This window comes from Oncorhynchus mykiss, chromosome 7 (genome assembly GCF_057628025.1).
Source record: "Oncorhynchus mykiss isolate SJ-2025 chromosome 7, ASM5762802v1, whole genome shotgun sequence".
NCBI classification, from domain to species: Eukaryota; Metazoa; Chordata; class Actinopteri; order Salmoniformes; family Salmonidae; genus Oncorhynchus; species Oncorhynchus mykiss.
In genome coordinates this window covers 81,206,921-81,224,320 of record NC_143028.1, presented here as the reverse complement: position 1 = coordinate 81,224,320, position 17,400 = coordinate 81,206,921, and the positions used below count along the sequence as shown (strand labels likewise).

The 17,400-nt window shown below is 45.4% G+C and overlaps 1 protein-coding gene across 2 annotated transcripts in view; it reads left to right on the top strand.

Moving 5' to 3' along the window:
* Window positions 1–16,971, top strand: part of iars1 (isoleucyl-tRNA synthetase 1) — a 132,088-nt gene extending 115,117 nt beyond the window's left edge. For both annotated transcript variants that reach the window (XM_090242083.1, XM_090242084.1), the window contains exons 29-34: window positions 840–1,016; window positions 1,686–1,806; window positions 2,891–3,016; window positions 11,640–11,786; window positions 12,143–12,295; window positions 15,194–16,971. In XM_090242083.1, coding sequence (XP_090098209.1) covers window positions 840–1,016; window positions 1,686–1,806; window positions 2,891–3,016; window positions 11,640–11,786; window positions 12,143–12,295; window positions 15,194–15,276 — 807 coding nt within the window. In that variant the 3' untranslated portion in view covers window positions 15,277–16,971. The remainder of the gene's footprint in view (window positions 1–839; window positions 1,017–1,685; window positions 1,807–2,890; window positions 3,017–11,639; window positions 11,787–12,142; window positions 12,296–15,193) is intronic.
* The last annotated feature ends 429 nt before the right edge of the window (window positions 16,972–17,400 follow it).

Sequence of the window (17,400 nt, the reverse complement as noted above, 5' to 3'; positions counted from 1 at the left end):
GTTGGCTGGGCTGCCCGCCTGCAACTTATCCAGAATGCTACAGCCCGCTTGGTTTTCAACTATCCCCATTGTTCTCCCATGTCACCCATCTTCCACACCACTCCCACTGTCTTCCAGTCGAAGCTTGCATCCACAATAAGACCGTTGTTTACTGACAGAACAGCAAGAGGTACTGCCCCATTTGTGTCAAGTGTAGTAATGCACTGATGAAAATGACTGATGATTGATTGAAAGAAATTGACAATAAGAAGATTGTAGGAGCTGTACTGTTAGATTTCAGTGGAGCCTCTGATTATTATTGACCAGAACCTGTTGTTTGAGGCTTTTCAACCTCTGTCATATCGTGGATTCAGAGCCATTTATCTAATAGAACATAAAGGGTTACTAAGGTGTACCGCAGGGCAGCTCTCTAGGCCCTCTACTCTTTTATATTTTTACTAATGACCTGCCACTGGCATTAAACAAAGCCTGTGTGTCCATGTATGCTGATGATTCAACCATATACGCATCAGCATCCAAACGACAAGGTGATTCAGTAATCCTACAGATTCCCTTTCCTTACCCTTCTTGGGTCACCTGGTGCCCTCAGATGAGATCACAGTATACCAGGGTTGAGCTCCATTTCAATTCAGAAAGTAAACCAAATTCAAAATTTTCCCCCATTTGAAAAGCTTGGAAGATAATTGAAATGTCAACGTACTTCCTGAATTGAAATGGAATTAGCTCCTACCCTGCAGTGTACTACAGATATGAGCCGGGCAGGAGATTACCTGGACACTGTGATCAGGGCACTAGGCCCTGTTTGATCTAATTCTGTGTGTGTATTTACCTGTCTACAGGGTCACCTGGTGCCGTCTGATGAGATCACAGTGTACTACAGCTGTGAGCCGGCAGGTGATTACCTGGACCATGTGATCCAGGCCCACACAGACTTCATCCTTGCAACCACCAAGGCACCGCTCAAGACCTACCCCGTCCCCAAGGACTCCGGCGTCATCGTGCAGGAGAAAACACAGGTCGGTTGGGTTGACATTAAACACCACATTGTTAGACAGAACGTAAAGTGCTTTCAATCCCTCCGTGTGGGTTGGGTTAAAGCAAACAAACAACAATGTATATTAATGTAATTAAAAACTCCCGTTCCTAAATATGAATGGTTTTTCATGTTTCTCCCTCTGTGGTGGTGTCTGTGGTGGTGTCTGTGGTGGTGTCTGTGGTGGTGTCTGTGGTTGTATCTGTGGTTGTATCTGTGGTTGTATCTGTGGTTGTATCTGTGGTTGTATCTGTGGTTGTATCTGTGGTTGTATCTGTGGTTGTATCTGTGGTTGTATCTGTGGTTGTATCTGTGGTGGTATCTGTGGTGGTATCTGTGGTGGTATCTGTGGTGGTGTCTGTGGTGGTATCTGTGGTTGTTGGTGGTGTCTGTGGTTGTTGGTGGTGGTTGGTGGTGTCGGTGGTGGTATCTGTGGTGGTGTCTGGTTGTATCTGTGGTGGTGTCTGGTTGTATCTGTGGTGGTATCTGTGGTGGTATCTGTGGTGGTATCTGTGGTTGTTGGTGGTGTCTGTGGTTGTTGGTGGTGTCTGTGGTTGTTGGTGGTGTCTGTGGTTGTTGGTGGTGTCTGTGGTGGTATCTGTGGTGGTGTCTGGTTGTATCTGTGGTGGTGTCTGTGGTGGTGGTACTATAGTTGAAGGGTTCGGACCTGGACCTGACCATAGTGAAGGGAGCAGCCGCCACTCGAGCACCTCTGACTGGACCAGCCTGTGCCTACATCAACCTCCAACTCCAACTCAACAACAAGGAACAAGGTATATTTAGACTTATAATTAGATTGACCGAGCTTTACATTACCTTTGGTCGTGGTCCCACTATTGGTGCACCCCAGGGCTCAATTGGATTGGACCTCAATTCTGGGTTTGTTTATCTAAATGGTCAGTATCGGTGTGTAATGGAACACAGTATAGCAAGGGGTCAATTACATTTCATTAAATTTGGGGTGTAACTTGAAATTCCAATTCAAGAATGGACGAATTGTCAGCCTAAAAGCACCAACAGAGGTAAAAAAATAAAAATTACACCCTTTTTTATAATCCTTCTGAAATTGGTGGACTTTGTCAAACTAGTTACCACAACAACAACAACAACAACAACAATAAAACATGGAGGATTGAAAAATAATCTGTTGTATACCAAGTGGTGGCTTAAAAGGTGAACTCCATAGCAAATAGAAACACGATGAAAGCACTGAATTTGTCAACAGAGGTACATTCAGAAAATATTCAAACCTCTTGACATTTTCCACATTTTTTGTTACAGCCTTATTCTAAAATCTAAATTATATCCAAATGAAAACATCACAATCTACACACATTACCCCGTAATGACAAAGCAAAAATAGGTTTTTAGAATTTTTTGTAAATGTATTTAAAATTTGTTAAACAGAACTTATTTACATAAGTATTCAGACCCTTTTGCTATGAGACTAAATTGAGCTCAGGTGCATCCTGTTTCCATTGATCATCCTTGAGATGTTTCTACAACTTGATTGGAGTCCACCTGTGGTAAATTCAATTGATTGGACATGATTTGAAAATGCACACACCTGTCTATATAAAGGTCCCACAGTTGACAGGTGCATGTCAGAGCAAAAACCAATCCATGAGATCGAAGGAATTCTCCGTAGAGCTCCGAGACAGGATTGTCGGCACACACCTGTCTATATAAAGGTCCCACAGTTGACAGTGCATGTCGGAGCAGAAACCAAGCCATGAGGTCAAGGGAATTGTCCGTAGAGCTCCGAGACAGGATTGTGTCGAGGCACAGATCTGGGGGAAAGGGTACCAAATATAACAGCCCTATAACAGCCCTGTATTTTTGTTCCGTCTCTGTCAGAGGGTGTGGTTCTCCTGGAGAACCCTAAAGGAGATATCTGTCTGGACCTGGCCAAGCTGAGACGGGTCTGCTCCAGTCTCTTTGGTCTCAACAACACCAAGCTCTGTGTTTTCAACGGCAAGACTGGTAAGATGGCACTTTGAATCCCAAATCAACCCCTATGTCAATAGAGCTCCACAGTGGAGGTGTCATAATTACCCATAAAACCTCGCGGTCAAACAGGGAAATGGTTCCAACTGTTTTTTTTCCACCATTCATTTTTTCCCATGGGTGATTTTAGAAACTAGGGCTGTGTTTTCATGTAGGTTTACCCTATTTTGATAACTGTGGACAAAGGTGACTTTTATCAATATATATATCTGGCTCTATTTACTCTCCGATTCAAAAATGCTAATTGGCATCAAAGTAGACATCATACAAAACTACAAATCCCTGCAGTCTCCTGGCACGTTGTTTCTGACACTAGCTAGCACTTGCTAGCAGGTATTGTCAATTTAAAATGTGTTCACAGAATTGTCCATTGAAAGAAATGTAGCCATTTTTGAAAAATTACTACATTTAACAAACATTAGATTGTTAATCCACAGATTCTTACCTTTGCCTCGATTCGCCAGTCTCATCATGGTATTTGTAGTTCTTTATGATAGCCACATTATCAGCTAATTAGTGTTTCATTTTTGGCAGGTAAATATGGGCGAATACATTGATAAAAGTCACCTTGTCCTAGAGAGATTTATACGGTTGTCAAAACGCCGGGGTAAACCGACATGAAACACAGCCCTTATTTTAAGTGTTTCGATTGGAACCATTTCCCTGTTTGACCGCTAGGTTTTATGGGTATTATGACTCATTCTGTGATACTCATTACATACACTAAGATGGGACATTCACAAGCCTCCTTATATATATACACTGCCTTCGGAAAGAATTCACACCCCTTGACATTTTTCCACATTTGGCTGTTACGGCCTGAATTTAAAATTGATTAAATGTAGATTTTTTTGGGGGGTCACTGGCCTACCCACAATGCCCCATAATGTCAAAGTGGAAGTAGAGTTAAACACTTTTTTTTTGACTAATTAATTAGAAATTAAAAGCAGAAATGTCTTTAATCAATACGTATTCAACTCCTTGGTTATGGCAAACTTAAATAAAGAAGAAGGGGTTTCACCATGAGGCCAATTGTGACTTTTAAAATAGTTAGTTTAATGCCTGTGATAGGAGAAAACTGAGGATGGATCAACAACATTGTAGTTACTCCACAATACTAACCTAAATGACAGAGTGAAAAGAAGGAAACCTGTAGAGAATAGAAATATTCCAAAACAAATATTCCTGTTTGTAACGAGGCAAGAAAATGCTGCAAATTAACTTTTGTCCTTTTTTGTCCTGAATACAAAGTGCTATGTTTGGGGCAAATCCAATACAACTTATTACTGAGCACCACTCCACATATTTTCAACCATAGAGGTGGCTGCATCATGTTATGGGTATGCTTGTAATCGTTAAGGACTGGGGAGTTTTTCAGGATCAAAATTCTAGAAAATCTGGTTAAGTCTGCTTTCCACCAGATACCGGGAGATTAATTCACCTTTCAGCAGGACAATAACCTAAAACACAAGGCCTAATTCTACACTGGAGTTGTTTACCAAGAAGACATTGAATGTTCCTGAGTGGTTAAGTGACAGTTTTGACGCAAATCTGCTTGAAAATCTATGGCAAGACCTGAAAATGGTTGTCTAGCTATGATCTACAACCAATTTGACAGAGCTTGAAGAATTTTGTACAATCCAAGAGTGGAAAGCTCTTGAGACTTACCCAGAAAGATTCACAGCTTTAATCGCTGCCAAAGGCTTTTCTAACATGTATTGACCTGGGGATGATTACTTATCATATATATATATATATACAAGCATTTCGCTACACTCGCATTAACATCTGTTAACCATGTGTATGTGACAAATAAAATTTGATTTGATTTATATTAGTGTTTTATTTTTCATGATTTTTTATTTTTTATACAACTGTTATAATTTTTCTTCCACGTTGACAGAGTATTTTGTGTCGATCGTTGACAAAAATTGAATTCAATCCATTTTAATCCCACTTTGTAACACAACAATAAAAGTGAAGGGGTTGTGAATACTCAGTTGCTCAGTAACCGTGGTCTGTCTGTCAGTAACTCCCACGAAACATCAGAATTATTGTCATCATGAAATGTTTACCAACCCATTCACCTCCCGGCCTTAGAGTTTGGTGGTATTCCCTGGCTATGACTAGAGACTGGCGGGTGATTTTAGAATCACTCTCGTGATGAGGTAGCCCAGCTTGAGACTTGTATAGTGCATATTTGCAAGAAATTAACTTTAAAACTGCTACATTACTCTCAGCCCCATGATAAAATGTGTAGGGTGATAGCTCGCTGGACTGGAGTAGCCTAACCTACATGTTGGTCTTTCTGACTCTAGCTTAGCCTACATTTTGGGTGGTTCTGGAGAGTATCCCATCCTACATGCTGGGTGGTTCTGTCTCTAGCTTAGCCTACATTTTGGGTGGTTCTGGAGAGTATCCCATCCTACATGTTGGGTGGTTCTGACTCTAGCTTAGCCTACATTTTGGGTGGTTCTGGAGAGTATCCCATCCTACATGCTGGGTGGTTCTGTCTCTAGCTTAGCCTACATTTTGGGTGGTTCTGTCTCTAGCTTAGCCTACATTTTGGGTGGTTCTGTCTCTAGCTTAGCCTACATTTTGGGTGGTTCTGTCTCTAGCTTAGCCTACATTTTGGGTGGTTCTGTCTCTAGCTTAGCCTACATGTTGGGTGGTTCTGTCTCTAGCTCATCCTACATGTTGGGTGGTTCTGTCTCTAGCTTAGCCTACATTTTGGGTGGTTCTGTCTCTAGCTCATCCTACATGTTGGGTGGTTCTGTCTCTAGCTCATCCTACATGTTGGGTGGTTCTGTCTCTAGCTCATCCTACATTTTGGGTGGTTCTGTCTCTAGCTTAGCCTACATGTTGGGTGGTTCTGTCTCTAGCTCATCCTACATTTTGGGTGGTTCTGTCTCTAGCTTAGCCTACATGTTGGGTGGTTCTGTCTCTAGCTTAGCCTACATTTTGGGTGGTTCTGTCTCTAGCATAGCCTACATTTTGGGTGGTTCTGAAGAGTATCCCATCCTACATGTTGGGTGGTTCTGTCTCTAGCTTAGCCTACATGTTGGGTGGTTATGTCTCTAGCTCATCCTACATGTTGGGTGGTTCTGTCTCTAGCTCATCCTACATGTTGGGTGGTTCTGTCTCTAGCTCATCCTACATTTTGGGTGGTTCTGTCTCTAGCTTAGCCTACATGTTGGGTGGTTCTGTCTCTAGCTCATCCTACATTTTGGGTGGTTCTGTCTCTAGCTTAGCCTACATTTTGGGTGGTTCTGTCTCTAGCTCATCCTACATGTTGGGTGGTTCTGTCTCTAGCTTAGCCTACATGTTGGGTTGTTCTGTCTCTAGCTTAGCCTACATTTTGGGTGGTTCTGAAGAGTATCCCATCCTACATGTTGGGTGGTTCTGTCTCTAGCTTAGCCTACATTTTGGGTGGTTCTGAAGAGTATCCCATCCTACATGTTGGGTGGTTCTGTCTCTAGCTTAGCCTACATGTTGGGTGGTTCTGTCTCTAGCTTAGCCTACATGTTGGGTGGTTCTGTCTCTAGCTCATCCTACATTTTGGGTGGTTCTGTCTCTAGCTTAGCCTACATGTTGGGTGGTTCTGTCTCTAGCTTAGCCTACATTTTGGGTGGTTCTGTCTCTAGCATAGCCTACATTTTGGGTGGTTCTGAAGAGTATCCCATCCTACATGTTGGGTGGTTCTGTCTCTAGCTTAGCCTACATGTTGGGTGGTTATGTCTCTAGCTTAGCCTACATTTTGGGTGGTTCTGTCTCTAGCTTAGCCTACATTTTGGGTGGTTCTGAAGAGTATCCCATCCTACATGCTGGGTGGTTCTGTCTCTAGCTTAGCCTACATGTTGGGTGGTTCTGTCTCTAGCTCATCCTACATGTTGGGTGGTTCTGTCTCTAGCTCATCCTACATGTTGGGTGGTTCTGTCTCTAGCTTAGCCTACATTTTGGGTGGTTCTGTCTCTAGCTCAGCCTACATTTTGGGTGGTTCTGTCTCTAGCTCATCCTACATGTTGGGTGGTTCTGTCTCTAGCTCATCCTACATGTTGGGTGGTTCTGTCTCTAGCTTAGCCTACATTTTGGGTGGTTCTGTCTCTAGCTCAGCCTACATTTTGGGTGGTTCTGTCTCTAGCTCATCCTACATGTTGGGTGGTTCTGTCTCTAGCTCATCCTACATGTTGGGTGGTTCTGTCTCTAGCTCATCCTACATGTTGGGTGGTTCTGTCTCTAGCTTAGCCTACATTTTGGGTGGTTCTGTCTCTAGCTTAGCCTACATTTTGGGTGGTTCTGTCTCTAGCTTAGCCTACATGTTGGGTGGTTCTGTCTCTAGCTTAGCCTACATTTTGGGTGGTTCTGGAGAGTATCCCATCCTACATGTTGGGTGGTTCTGTCTCTAGCTTAGCCTACATGTTGGGTGGTTCTGTCTCTAGCTTAGCCTACATGTTGGGTGGTTCTGTCTCTAGCTTAGCCTACATGTTGGGTGGTTCTGTCTCTAGCTTAGCCTACATTTTGGGTGGTTCTGTCTCTAGCTCATCCTACATGTTGGGTGGTTCTGTCTCTAGCTTAGCCTACATGTTGGGTGGTTCTGTCTCTAGCTTAGCCTACATGTTGGGTGGTTCTGTCTCTAGCTTAGCCTACATGTTGGGTGGTTCTGTCTCTAGCTTAGCCTACATTTTGGGTGGTTCTGTCTCTAGCTCATCCTACATGTTGGGTGGTTCTGTCTCTAGCTCATCCTACATGTTGGGTGGTTCTGTCTCTACCTTAGCCTACATGTTGGGTGGTTCTGTCTCTAGCTTAGCCTACATTTTGGGTGGTTCTGTCTCTAGCTCATCCTACATGTTGGGTGGTTCTGTCTCTAGCTTAGCCTACATGTTGGGTGGTTCTGTCTCTAGCTTAGCCTACATGTTGGGTGGTTCTGTCTCTAGCTTAGCCTACATTTTGGGTGGTTCTGTCTCTAGCTTAGCCTACATTTTGGGTGGTTCTGTCTCTAGCTTAGCCTACATTTTGGGTGGTTCTGAAGAGTATCCCATCCTACATGTTGGGTGGTTCTGTCTCTAGCTTAGCCTACATGTTGGGTGGTTCTGTCTCTAGCTAAGCCTACATGTTGGGTGGTTATGTCTCTAGCTTAGCCTACATTTTGGGTGGTTCTGTCTCTAGCTTAGCCTACATTTTGGGTGGTTCTGAAGAGTATCCCATCCTACATGCTGGGTGGTTCTGTCTCTAGCTTAGCCTACATGTTGGGTGGTTCTGTCTCTAGCTCATCCTACATGTTGGGTGGTTCTGTCTCTAGCTCATCCTACAAGTTGGGTGGTTCTGTCTCTAGCTTAGCCTACATTTTGGGTGGTTCTGTCTCTAGCTCAGCCTACATTTTGGGTGGTTCTGTCTCTAGCTCAGCCTACATTGTGGGTGGTTCTGTCTCTAGCTCATCCTACATGTTGGGTGGTTCTGTCTCTAGCTCATCCTACATGTTGGGTGGTTCTGTCTCTAGCTCATCCTACATGTTGGGTGGTTCTGTCTCTAGCTTAGCCTACATGTTGGGTGGTTCTGTCTCTAGCTTAGCCTACATTTTGGGTGGTTCTGAAGAGTATCCCATCCTACATGTTGGGTGGTTCTGTCTCTAGCTCATCCTACATGTTGGGTGGTTCTGTCTCTAGCTTAGCCTACATGTTGGGTGGTTCTGTCTCTAGCTTAGCCTACATGTTGGGTGGTTCTGTCTCTAGCTTAGCCTACATTTTGGGTGGTTCTGGAGAGTATCCCATCCTACATGTTGGGTGGTTCTGTCTCTAGCTTAGCCTACATGTTGGGTGGTTCTGTCTCTAGCTAAGCCTACATGTTGGGTGGTTCTGTCTCTAGCTTAGCCTACATGTTGGGTGGTTCTGTCTCTAGCTTAGCCTACATTTTGGGTGGTTCTGTCTCTAGCTCATCCTACATGTTGGGTGGTTCTGTCTCTAGCTTAGCCTACATGTTGGGTGGTTCTGTCTCTAGCTTAGCCTACATGTTGGGTGGTTCTGTCTCTAGCTTAGCCTACATGTTGGGTGGTTCTGTCTCTAGCTTAGCCTACATTTTGGGTGGTTCTGTCTCTAGCTCATCCTACATGTTGGGTGGTTCTGTCTCTAGCTCATCCTACATGTTGGGTGGTTCTGTCTCTAGCTTAGCCTACATGTTGGGTGGTTCTGTCTCTAGCTTAGCCTACATTTTGGGTGGTTCTGTCTCTAGCTCATCCTACATGTTGGGTGGTTCTGTCTCTAGCTTAGCCTACATGTTGGGTGGTTCTGTCTCTAGCTTAGCCTACATGTTAGGTGGTTCTGTCTCTAGCTTAGCCTATATTTTGGGTGGTTCTGTCTCTAGCTTAGCCTACATGTTGGGTGGTAAATAGCTGGAGTGGAGTTGCTTAGCCTACATTTTCGGTGGTTCTGGAGAGTATCCCATCCTACATGTTGGGTGGTTCTGTCTCTAGCTTAGCCTACATTTTGGGTGGTTCTGTCTCTAGCTTAGCCTACATTTTGGGTGGTTCTGTCTCTAGCTTAGCCTACATTTTGGGTGGTTCTGTCTCTAGCTTAGCCTACATTTTGGGTGGTTCTGTCTCTAGCTTAGCCTACATTTTGGGTGGTTCTGTCTCTAGCTCATCCTACATGTTGGGTGGTTCTGTCTCTAGCTTAGCCTACATTTTGGGTGGTTCTGTCTCTAGCTCATCCTACATGTTGGGTGGTTCTGTCTCTAGCTCATCCTACATGTTGGGTGGTTCTGTCTCTAGCTCATCCTACATGTTGTGTGGTTCTGTCTCTAGCTTAGCCTACATTTTGGGTGGTTCTGTCTCTAGCTTAGCCTACATTTTGGGTGGTTCTGTCTCTAGCTTAGCCTACATTTTGGGTGGTTCTGTCTCTAGCTTAGCCTACATTTTGGGTGGTTCTGTCTCTAGCTTAGCCTACATTTTGGGTGGTTCTGTCTCTAGCTTAGCCTACATTTTGGGTGGTTCTGTCTCTAGCTTAGCCTACATTTTGGGTGGTTCTGTCTCTAGCTTAGCCTACATTTTGGGTGGTTCTGTCTCTAGCTTAGCCTACATTTTGGGTTGTTCTGGAGAGTATCCCATCCTACATGCTGGGTGGTTCTGTCTCTAGCTTAGCCTACATGTTGGGTGGTTCTGTCTCTAGCTTAGCCTACATTTTGGGTGGTTCTGTCTCTAGCTTAGCCTGCATGTTGGGTGGTAAATAGCTGGAGGGGAGTTGCTTAGCCTACATATTGGGTAGTTTTGTCAGTAGCTTAGCCTTAATGTTGGCTTGTAGCTAGCTGGACTGAAATAGCTTAGCCTGCATGTTGGGTGGTAGCTAACTGAACTGAAATAGCTTAGCCTATATGTTGGGTGGTAGCTAACTGAACTGAAATAGCTTAGCCTATATGTTGGGTGGTAGCTAGCTGAAGTAGTGGTTCTGTCTCTAGTTTAGCCTACTTGTTGAGTGGTTCTGGGGACAAGCAACTAGTTTAGCCTACTTGTTGAGTGGTTCTGGGGACAAGCAACTAGTTTAGCCTACTTGTTGAGTGGTTCTGGGGACTAACCACTAGCTTAGCCTACTTGTTGAGTGGTTCTGGGGACTAACCACTAGCTTAGCCTACTTGTTGAGTGGTTCTGGGGACTAACCACTAGCTTAGCCTACTTGTTGAGTGGTTCTGGGGACTAACCACTATCTTAGCCTACTTGTTGGGTGGTTGTCAGAGATGACAGTCGTCATCCTGGGACTGAGACTAGTTCTATTCATAATATGTGAGTCTCCTGGGACCCCTGAACCAATATAGTACTGTACCATTCCCTCCCTGGTTCCCCCTACAAGGCTGCTGTTTCTCACACCACACACACACACACACACACACACACAGAAATACAACAACAAAAAACATTGGAGGAGTCATGAAATGATTGATTTTATTGGACAGGTTAGTGATGAGCAGATGGTGTTTTAAGAGCGGTTCTCACACAACTCAACATTTTTATTTATTTTACTTGTGTGAATTATTATAAGAGATTAAGGTGTGTTATATGTTTCAGACCTGTCCAGGAACTGAGGGCTGTATGTTTCAGACCTGCCCTGTATGTTTCAGACCTGTCCGGTAACTGAGAGCTGTATGTTTCAGACCTGTCCAGTAACTGAGACCTGTATGTTTCAGACCTGTCCAGTATGTTTCAGACCTGTATGTTTCAGACCTGTCCAGTAACTGAGAGCTGTATGTTTCAGACCTGTCCAGTATGTTTCAGACCTGTCCTGTATGTTTCAGACCTGTCCTGTATGTTTCAGACCTGTCCAGTAACTGAGCCCTGTATGTTTCAGACCTGTCCAGTATGTTTCAGACCTGTATGTTTCAGACCTGTCCAGTAACTGAGCCCTGTATGTTTCAGACCTGTCCTGTATGTTTCAGACCTGTCCAGTAACTGAGACCTGTATGTTTCAGACCTGTCCAGTAACTGAGAGCTGTATGTTTCAGACCTGTTCAGTATGTTTCAGACCTGTCCAGTAACTGAGAGCTGTATGTTTCAGACCTGTCCAGTAACTGAGAGCTGTATGTTTCAGACCTGTCCTGTATGTTCTTGTTATTCCAGAGTTGACTGGTAAGTGTGATCTGCTGTCTCTGAATGGGAAAACCCTGTCGGTGACATCAGGCTCCAATCCCAGTGACTCCTCTCCCAACTCGGACTCTCTGGTGTGTCCCTACGTCAACCTCCAACTGGCCAACTGTCAGCCAGCTGGTACGTTTAACTGACCAGTTCCTCTTTCTCTCGCTCCGCTACACATCTGCTTCCCATTTCACTCCACTTTTATTGAAAGGTTATTTTTCAGTTTGTTATACCAATGCATCTTCCAACTGGTTTACACCAAACCCCTGCCAGCGAGTGACTTGGGCCCAATGAAAACTAGAATTTCATACCATCAACTAGCCGGTTGCCAGCTCATTTCCTGACAGATTTTTTTCCCCCTCTCCTCGTCAGACCCGGGATTCGAACTGGGAACCCTCCAGTTACTGGTTTGGTTTGTGTCTCTAACCGCTAGGCTACGTGCTGCTACTGATTTGTACTGATGCTATGTATGTCCTGTGTCTCTGTAGAGTGTCAGAGTGGAGATGTGGGGACCCTGCTGCTGGTCAATCCTGTCGGACACAACTACCTGACCCACAATGCTTTGCTGTCTGAGACGGCTAAGTTGTTCGGCCTCCGCAGCCGTAGGCTGAAGCTCTACCTGGACGATGCGCTCACCCAAGGTAAGACCGACACCACCGGACCGAAGTCCTATTTTGCAATGCATCTAGGATGGCTACTGGCCAGGCCTAGCAGTGCTCCAAGAATGGGCTGGCAAACGCTCTCTTGACTTGGCCAGAGCAGCATCTTGGAAGCTCCACGTTTAGCTGTAGCCTGTACCTCCACCTCCTCCTCCACACGTTTAGCTGTAGCCTGTACCTCCACCTCCTCCTCCACACGTTTAGCTGTAGCCTGTACCTCCACCTCCTCCTCCACACGTTTAGCTGTAGCCTGTACCTCCACCTCCTCCTCCACATGTTTAGCTGTAGCCTGTACCACCTCCTCCACACGTTTAGCTGTAGCCTGTACCTCCACCTCCTCCTCCACACGTTTAGCTGTAGCCTGTACCTCCTCCTCCACACGTTTAGCTGTAGCCTGTACCTCCACCTCCTCCTCCACACGTTTAGCTGTAGCCTGTACCTCCACCACCTCCTCCACACGTTTAGCTGTAGCCTGTACCTCCACCTCCTCCTCCACACGTTTAGCTGTAGCCTGTACCTCCACCTCCACACGTTTAGCTGTAGCCTGTACCTCCACCTCCACCTCCTCCACACGTTTAGCTGTAGCCTGTACCTCCTCCTCCACACGTTTAGCTGTAGCCTGTACCTCCACCTCCACCTCCTCCACACGTTTAGCTGTAGCCTGTACCTCCTCCTCCACACGTTTAGCTGTAGCCTGTTCCTCCACCTCCTCCTCCACACGTTTAGCTGTAGCCTGCACCTCCACCTCCTCCACACGTTTAGCTGTAGCCTGCACCTCCACCTCCTCCACAACACGTTTAGCTGTAGCCTGTACCTCCACCTCCTCCACACGTTTAGCTGTAGCCTGTACCTCCACCTCCTCCTCCACACGTTTAGCTGTAGCCTGTACCTCCACCTCCTCCTCAACACGTTTAGCTGCTAGCCTGTACCTCCACCTCCTCAACACGTTTAGCTGCTAGCCTGCTAGCCTCCGCTCTGTAGTTTGCTAACCCTGTGCCAATGATCCTTGACTTTTAAACGGGTTTAATGTTGACCTTGAACCAGCAGCAAAGAAGCAAGTCCTGGGCTGAGGAAACCTCCCTGTCCAATTACTGTGTCTGACAGACTGCCTGACTGCCCTAGCAGACGGCTGGTTTGACATACAGCTCCATAGGTCTTCCTACCTAATTAGGTGGGACTTGAGAAGCATCACTCCCGACTATAAATCTTCGTCATACTTGTTCTCATTCTTCTGCACGCTACTCCTCTTACACGTTTATTGCTAGAAACGTCGTTCAGACTTTAAAACGTGTGGAACGATCTGGAATATTGTGCTTACATTTTACTATTTGATTTAAAATATATATATATATATATATATACTTTTTAAACTATAAAATGTTGCCTTTTTTTTCCATTAATTTAAATCTGACTTTTTTTAATTCAATATTCTAGAACTCCCCATTGTGACATCATGAATTCCAACACTGTTAAATAATGTAACTTTTGACAAATCATCAACTTTGACCACTTTCCCAACAAAACAAAAAAAACGTATAGCTTGTGTGAAATCTTGGTATCCCTTCGCTGCTATTCAAATCTGCAATCGGGAACAGAAATATCTTTATAGGGTTCAAACGTTTGGAGATTTGAGTGGTCAAAATGCCATTTGACCGTTTTCCCAACTTGTTAGACAAAGATGGGCGAGGGTATGACATCTTGGTCTTCTTATCTGCAGTTCAAATCTGAAATGGAACATAAATATCTACTGCCAATATCGAGGAAAAAGCTGTTTCAGTAGCCATATCAACTCATTTAGTTAACTTCCCACTGTTGAATTAACTACCATGGGAACTTTCAAATTACAACAATGGCGGAGCACATTTTAAGCATGAGACAAAATGGGTGTTTCTCAATATGCAGGCTACCTTGCGCCACACTCTCGCGCTCCGAGTGCGTTCTCTTGAGAGGCACTGGCACTCGCCCTGCTGTGTTTACCTCCCACTGCACCTCCCCACTCCACTGACCCTTCTTCCAGCCAGGACAATGGCAACAATAGAGACCCAACAAGATGGACACAAAGCAAACCGTTTTACTTCCTAATTATCAGCTAGATATACTGTATGTGAAACGTAGTACTCTAGCTAGCTAGCCGAATAAACAAAGATGACCTAAAACGAATGTTATGTTAGGTAGATGTCAATACGTGGGTAGTGGGTAGCTAGCTGGGTAGCTAGCTGTAGTCAGGCAACATATGTGATGTAAATGGGCAACATTTAATTCCAAAATAGGAGTGTATTTTTTACCTAGAAATTCAACACAACACTACCTAGGAAACAGAAGACAGCACTACCTAGGAAACACGAGACAGCACTACCTAGGAAACACGAGACAGCACTACCTAGGAAACACGAGACAGCACTACCTAGGAAACACGAGACAGCACTACCTAGGAAACACGAGACAGCACTACCTAGGAAACACGAGACAGCACTACCTAGGAAACACGAGACAGCACTACCTAGGAAACACGAGACAGCACTACCTAGGAAACACGAGACAGCACTACCTAGGAAACACGAGACAGCACTACCTAGAAACATGAGACAGCACTACCTAGAAACACAAGACAGCACTACCTGGAAACACAACAATGCATGGAAGTTAACAGAGTAACGTGCATAAGAGAGTTTAACAGAGCAGTCGGTGGTCGGCAGCCCTACAACATGTGATTTCAAACCCCTCAGAATGAAATGATCTAGTTTCACGTAGTGGAGACCGACCTTTGACAGACTCCTCTCATTCTTTTATTTTCTTAATTTCTTACAGTTTTTACCTCCTTAAAGATGCCAGCAGATTGTCTTCCTTCATACTTTTCAATCATTTGTATATGTGTTTCAGAAATCCCAGCAGAGTGGTCAATGAAGACGCTGGACGGGAAGACTCTGTACGTTGGAGTTCTGCCCACAACTGCAGAGGCATAGGACCGGGAACAGCCACACTGTAGAAGAGGGAGGAACAGCCAGACTGTAGAAGAGGGAGGAACAGCCACACTGTAGAAGAGGGAGGAACAGCCACACTGTAGAAGAGGGAGGAACAGCCACACTGTAGAAGAGGGAGGAACAGCCAGACTGTAGAAGAGGGAGGAACAGCCACACTGTAGAAGAGGGAGGAACAGCCAGACTGTAGAAGAGGGAGGAACAGCCAGACTGTAGAAGAGGGAGGAACAGCCACACTGTAGAAGAGGGAGGAACAGCCACACTGTAGAAGAGGGAGGAACAGCCACACTATAGAAGAGGGAGGAACAGCCACACTGTAGAAGAGGGGGCTATGTCCCAAATGCCATCCTATTCTATACATAGTGCACTACTGTTGACCAGGGCCCAATGGCGCTCTGAGCAAAGCTAGTGCACTACTGTTGACCAGGGCCCAATGGCGCTCTGAGCAAAGCTAGTGCACTACTGTTGACCAGGGCCCAATGGCGCTCTGAGCAAAGCTAGTGCACTACTGTTGACCAGGGCCCAATGCCGCTCTGAGCAAAGCTAGTGCACTACTGTTGACCAGGGCCCAATGGCGCTCTGAGCAAAGCTAGTGCACTACTGTTGACCAGGGCCCAATGGCGCTCTGAGCAAAGCTAGTGCACTACTGTTGACCAGGGCCCAATGCCGCTCTGAGCAAAGCTAGTGCACTACTGTTGACCAGGGCCCAATGGCGCTCTGAGCAAAGCTAGTGCACTACTGTTGACCAGGGCCCAATGGCGCTCTGAGCAAAGCTAGTGCACTACTGTTGACCAGGGCCCAATGCCACTCTGAGCAAAGCTAGTGCACTACTGTTGACCAGGGCCCAATGCCACTCTGAGCAAAGCTAGTGCACTACTGTTGACCAGGGCCCAATGCCACTCTGAGCAAAGCTAGTGCACTACTGTTGACCAGGGCCCAATGCCACTCTGAGCAAAGCTAGTGCACTACTGTTGACCAGGGCCCAATGCCACTCTGAGCAAAGCTAGTGCACTACTGTTGACCAGGGCCCAATGGCGCTCTGAGCAAAGCTAGTGCACTACTGTTGACCAGGGCCCAATGGCGCTCTGAGCAAAGCTAGTGCACTACTGTTGACCAGGGCCCAATGGCGCTCTGAGCAAAGCTAGTGCACTACTGTTGACCAGGGCCCAATGGCGCTCTGAGCAAAGCTAGTGCACTACTGTTGACCAGGGCCCAATGGCGCTCTGAGCAAAGCTAGTGCACTACTGTTGACCAGGGCCCAATGCCGCTCTGAGCAAAGCTAGTGCACTATAGAAGAATAGGGTGCCATTTCAGAAACCGAGCACATCTAGCTCCAAACTTCAATGAAAACCCAACATTTACATAGTAAAGTGTTTCTCCTGCTCTGTCCAATTCATCCTGTCCGATCTCCAGTGACTATCCTATGGGTTATAACATGAGTTTATTAGTTAACCTCAACCTACTCTGTACCAAAATAGTGTTGACAAAACCAGCTCTGTTTGCAGACAGTACAGTGGATTATTCTGTGGGTAAGAATTAACATTCAGTTGTGTCTACCTTCTTTCTTTCCCCCCTTTTTTTTAAGTGTCTGTTGTAAACAAATGTTTTCGGGAACAAGAATAAAGGAGAAAACTGCTATTTTTGGTGAAATAAAGGAACGGAAGGAATGGAGAAATTACAGATGTTTGTGTTTTTCCCTTTCTTGCAAAGAAACCATAGATCCACAGCAGGCAGCAGTTAAACAGGCAGGTAGCCTATTGGTTAGAGTCAGTTAAACAGGCAGGTAGCCTATTGGTTAGAGTCAGTTAAACAGGCAGGTAGCCAATCGGTTAGAGTCAGTTAAACAGGCAGGTAGCCAATCGGTTAGAGTCAGTAAAACAGGCAGGTAGCCTATTGGTTAGAGTCAGTAAAACAGGCAGGTAGCCAATCGGTTAGAGTCAGTTAAACAGGCAGGTAGCCAATCGGTTAGAGTCAGTTAAACAGGCAGGTAGCCAATCGGTTAGAGTCAGTAAAACAGGCAGGTAGCCTATTGGTTAGAGTCAGTAAAACAGGCAGGTAGCCAATCTGTTAGAGTCAGTTAAACAGGCAGGTAGCCTATTGGATAGAGTC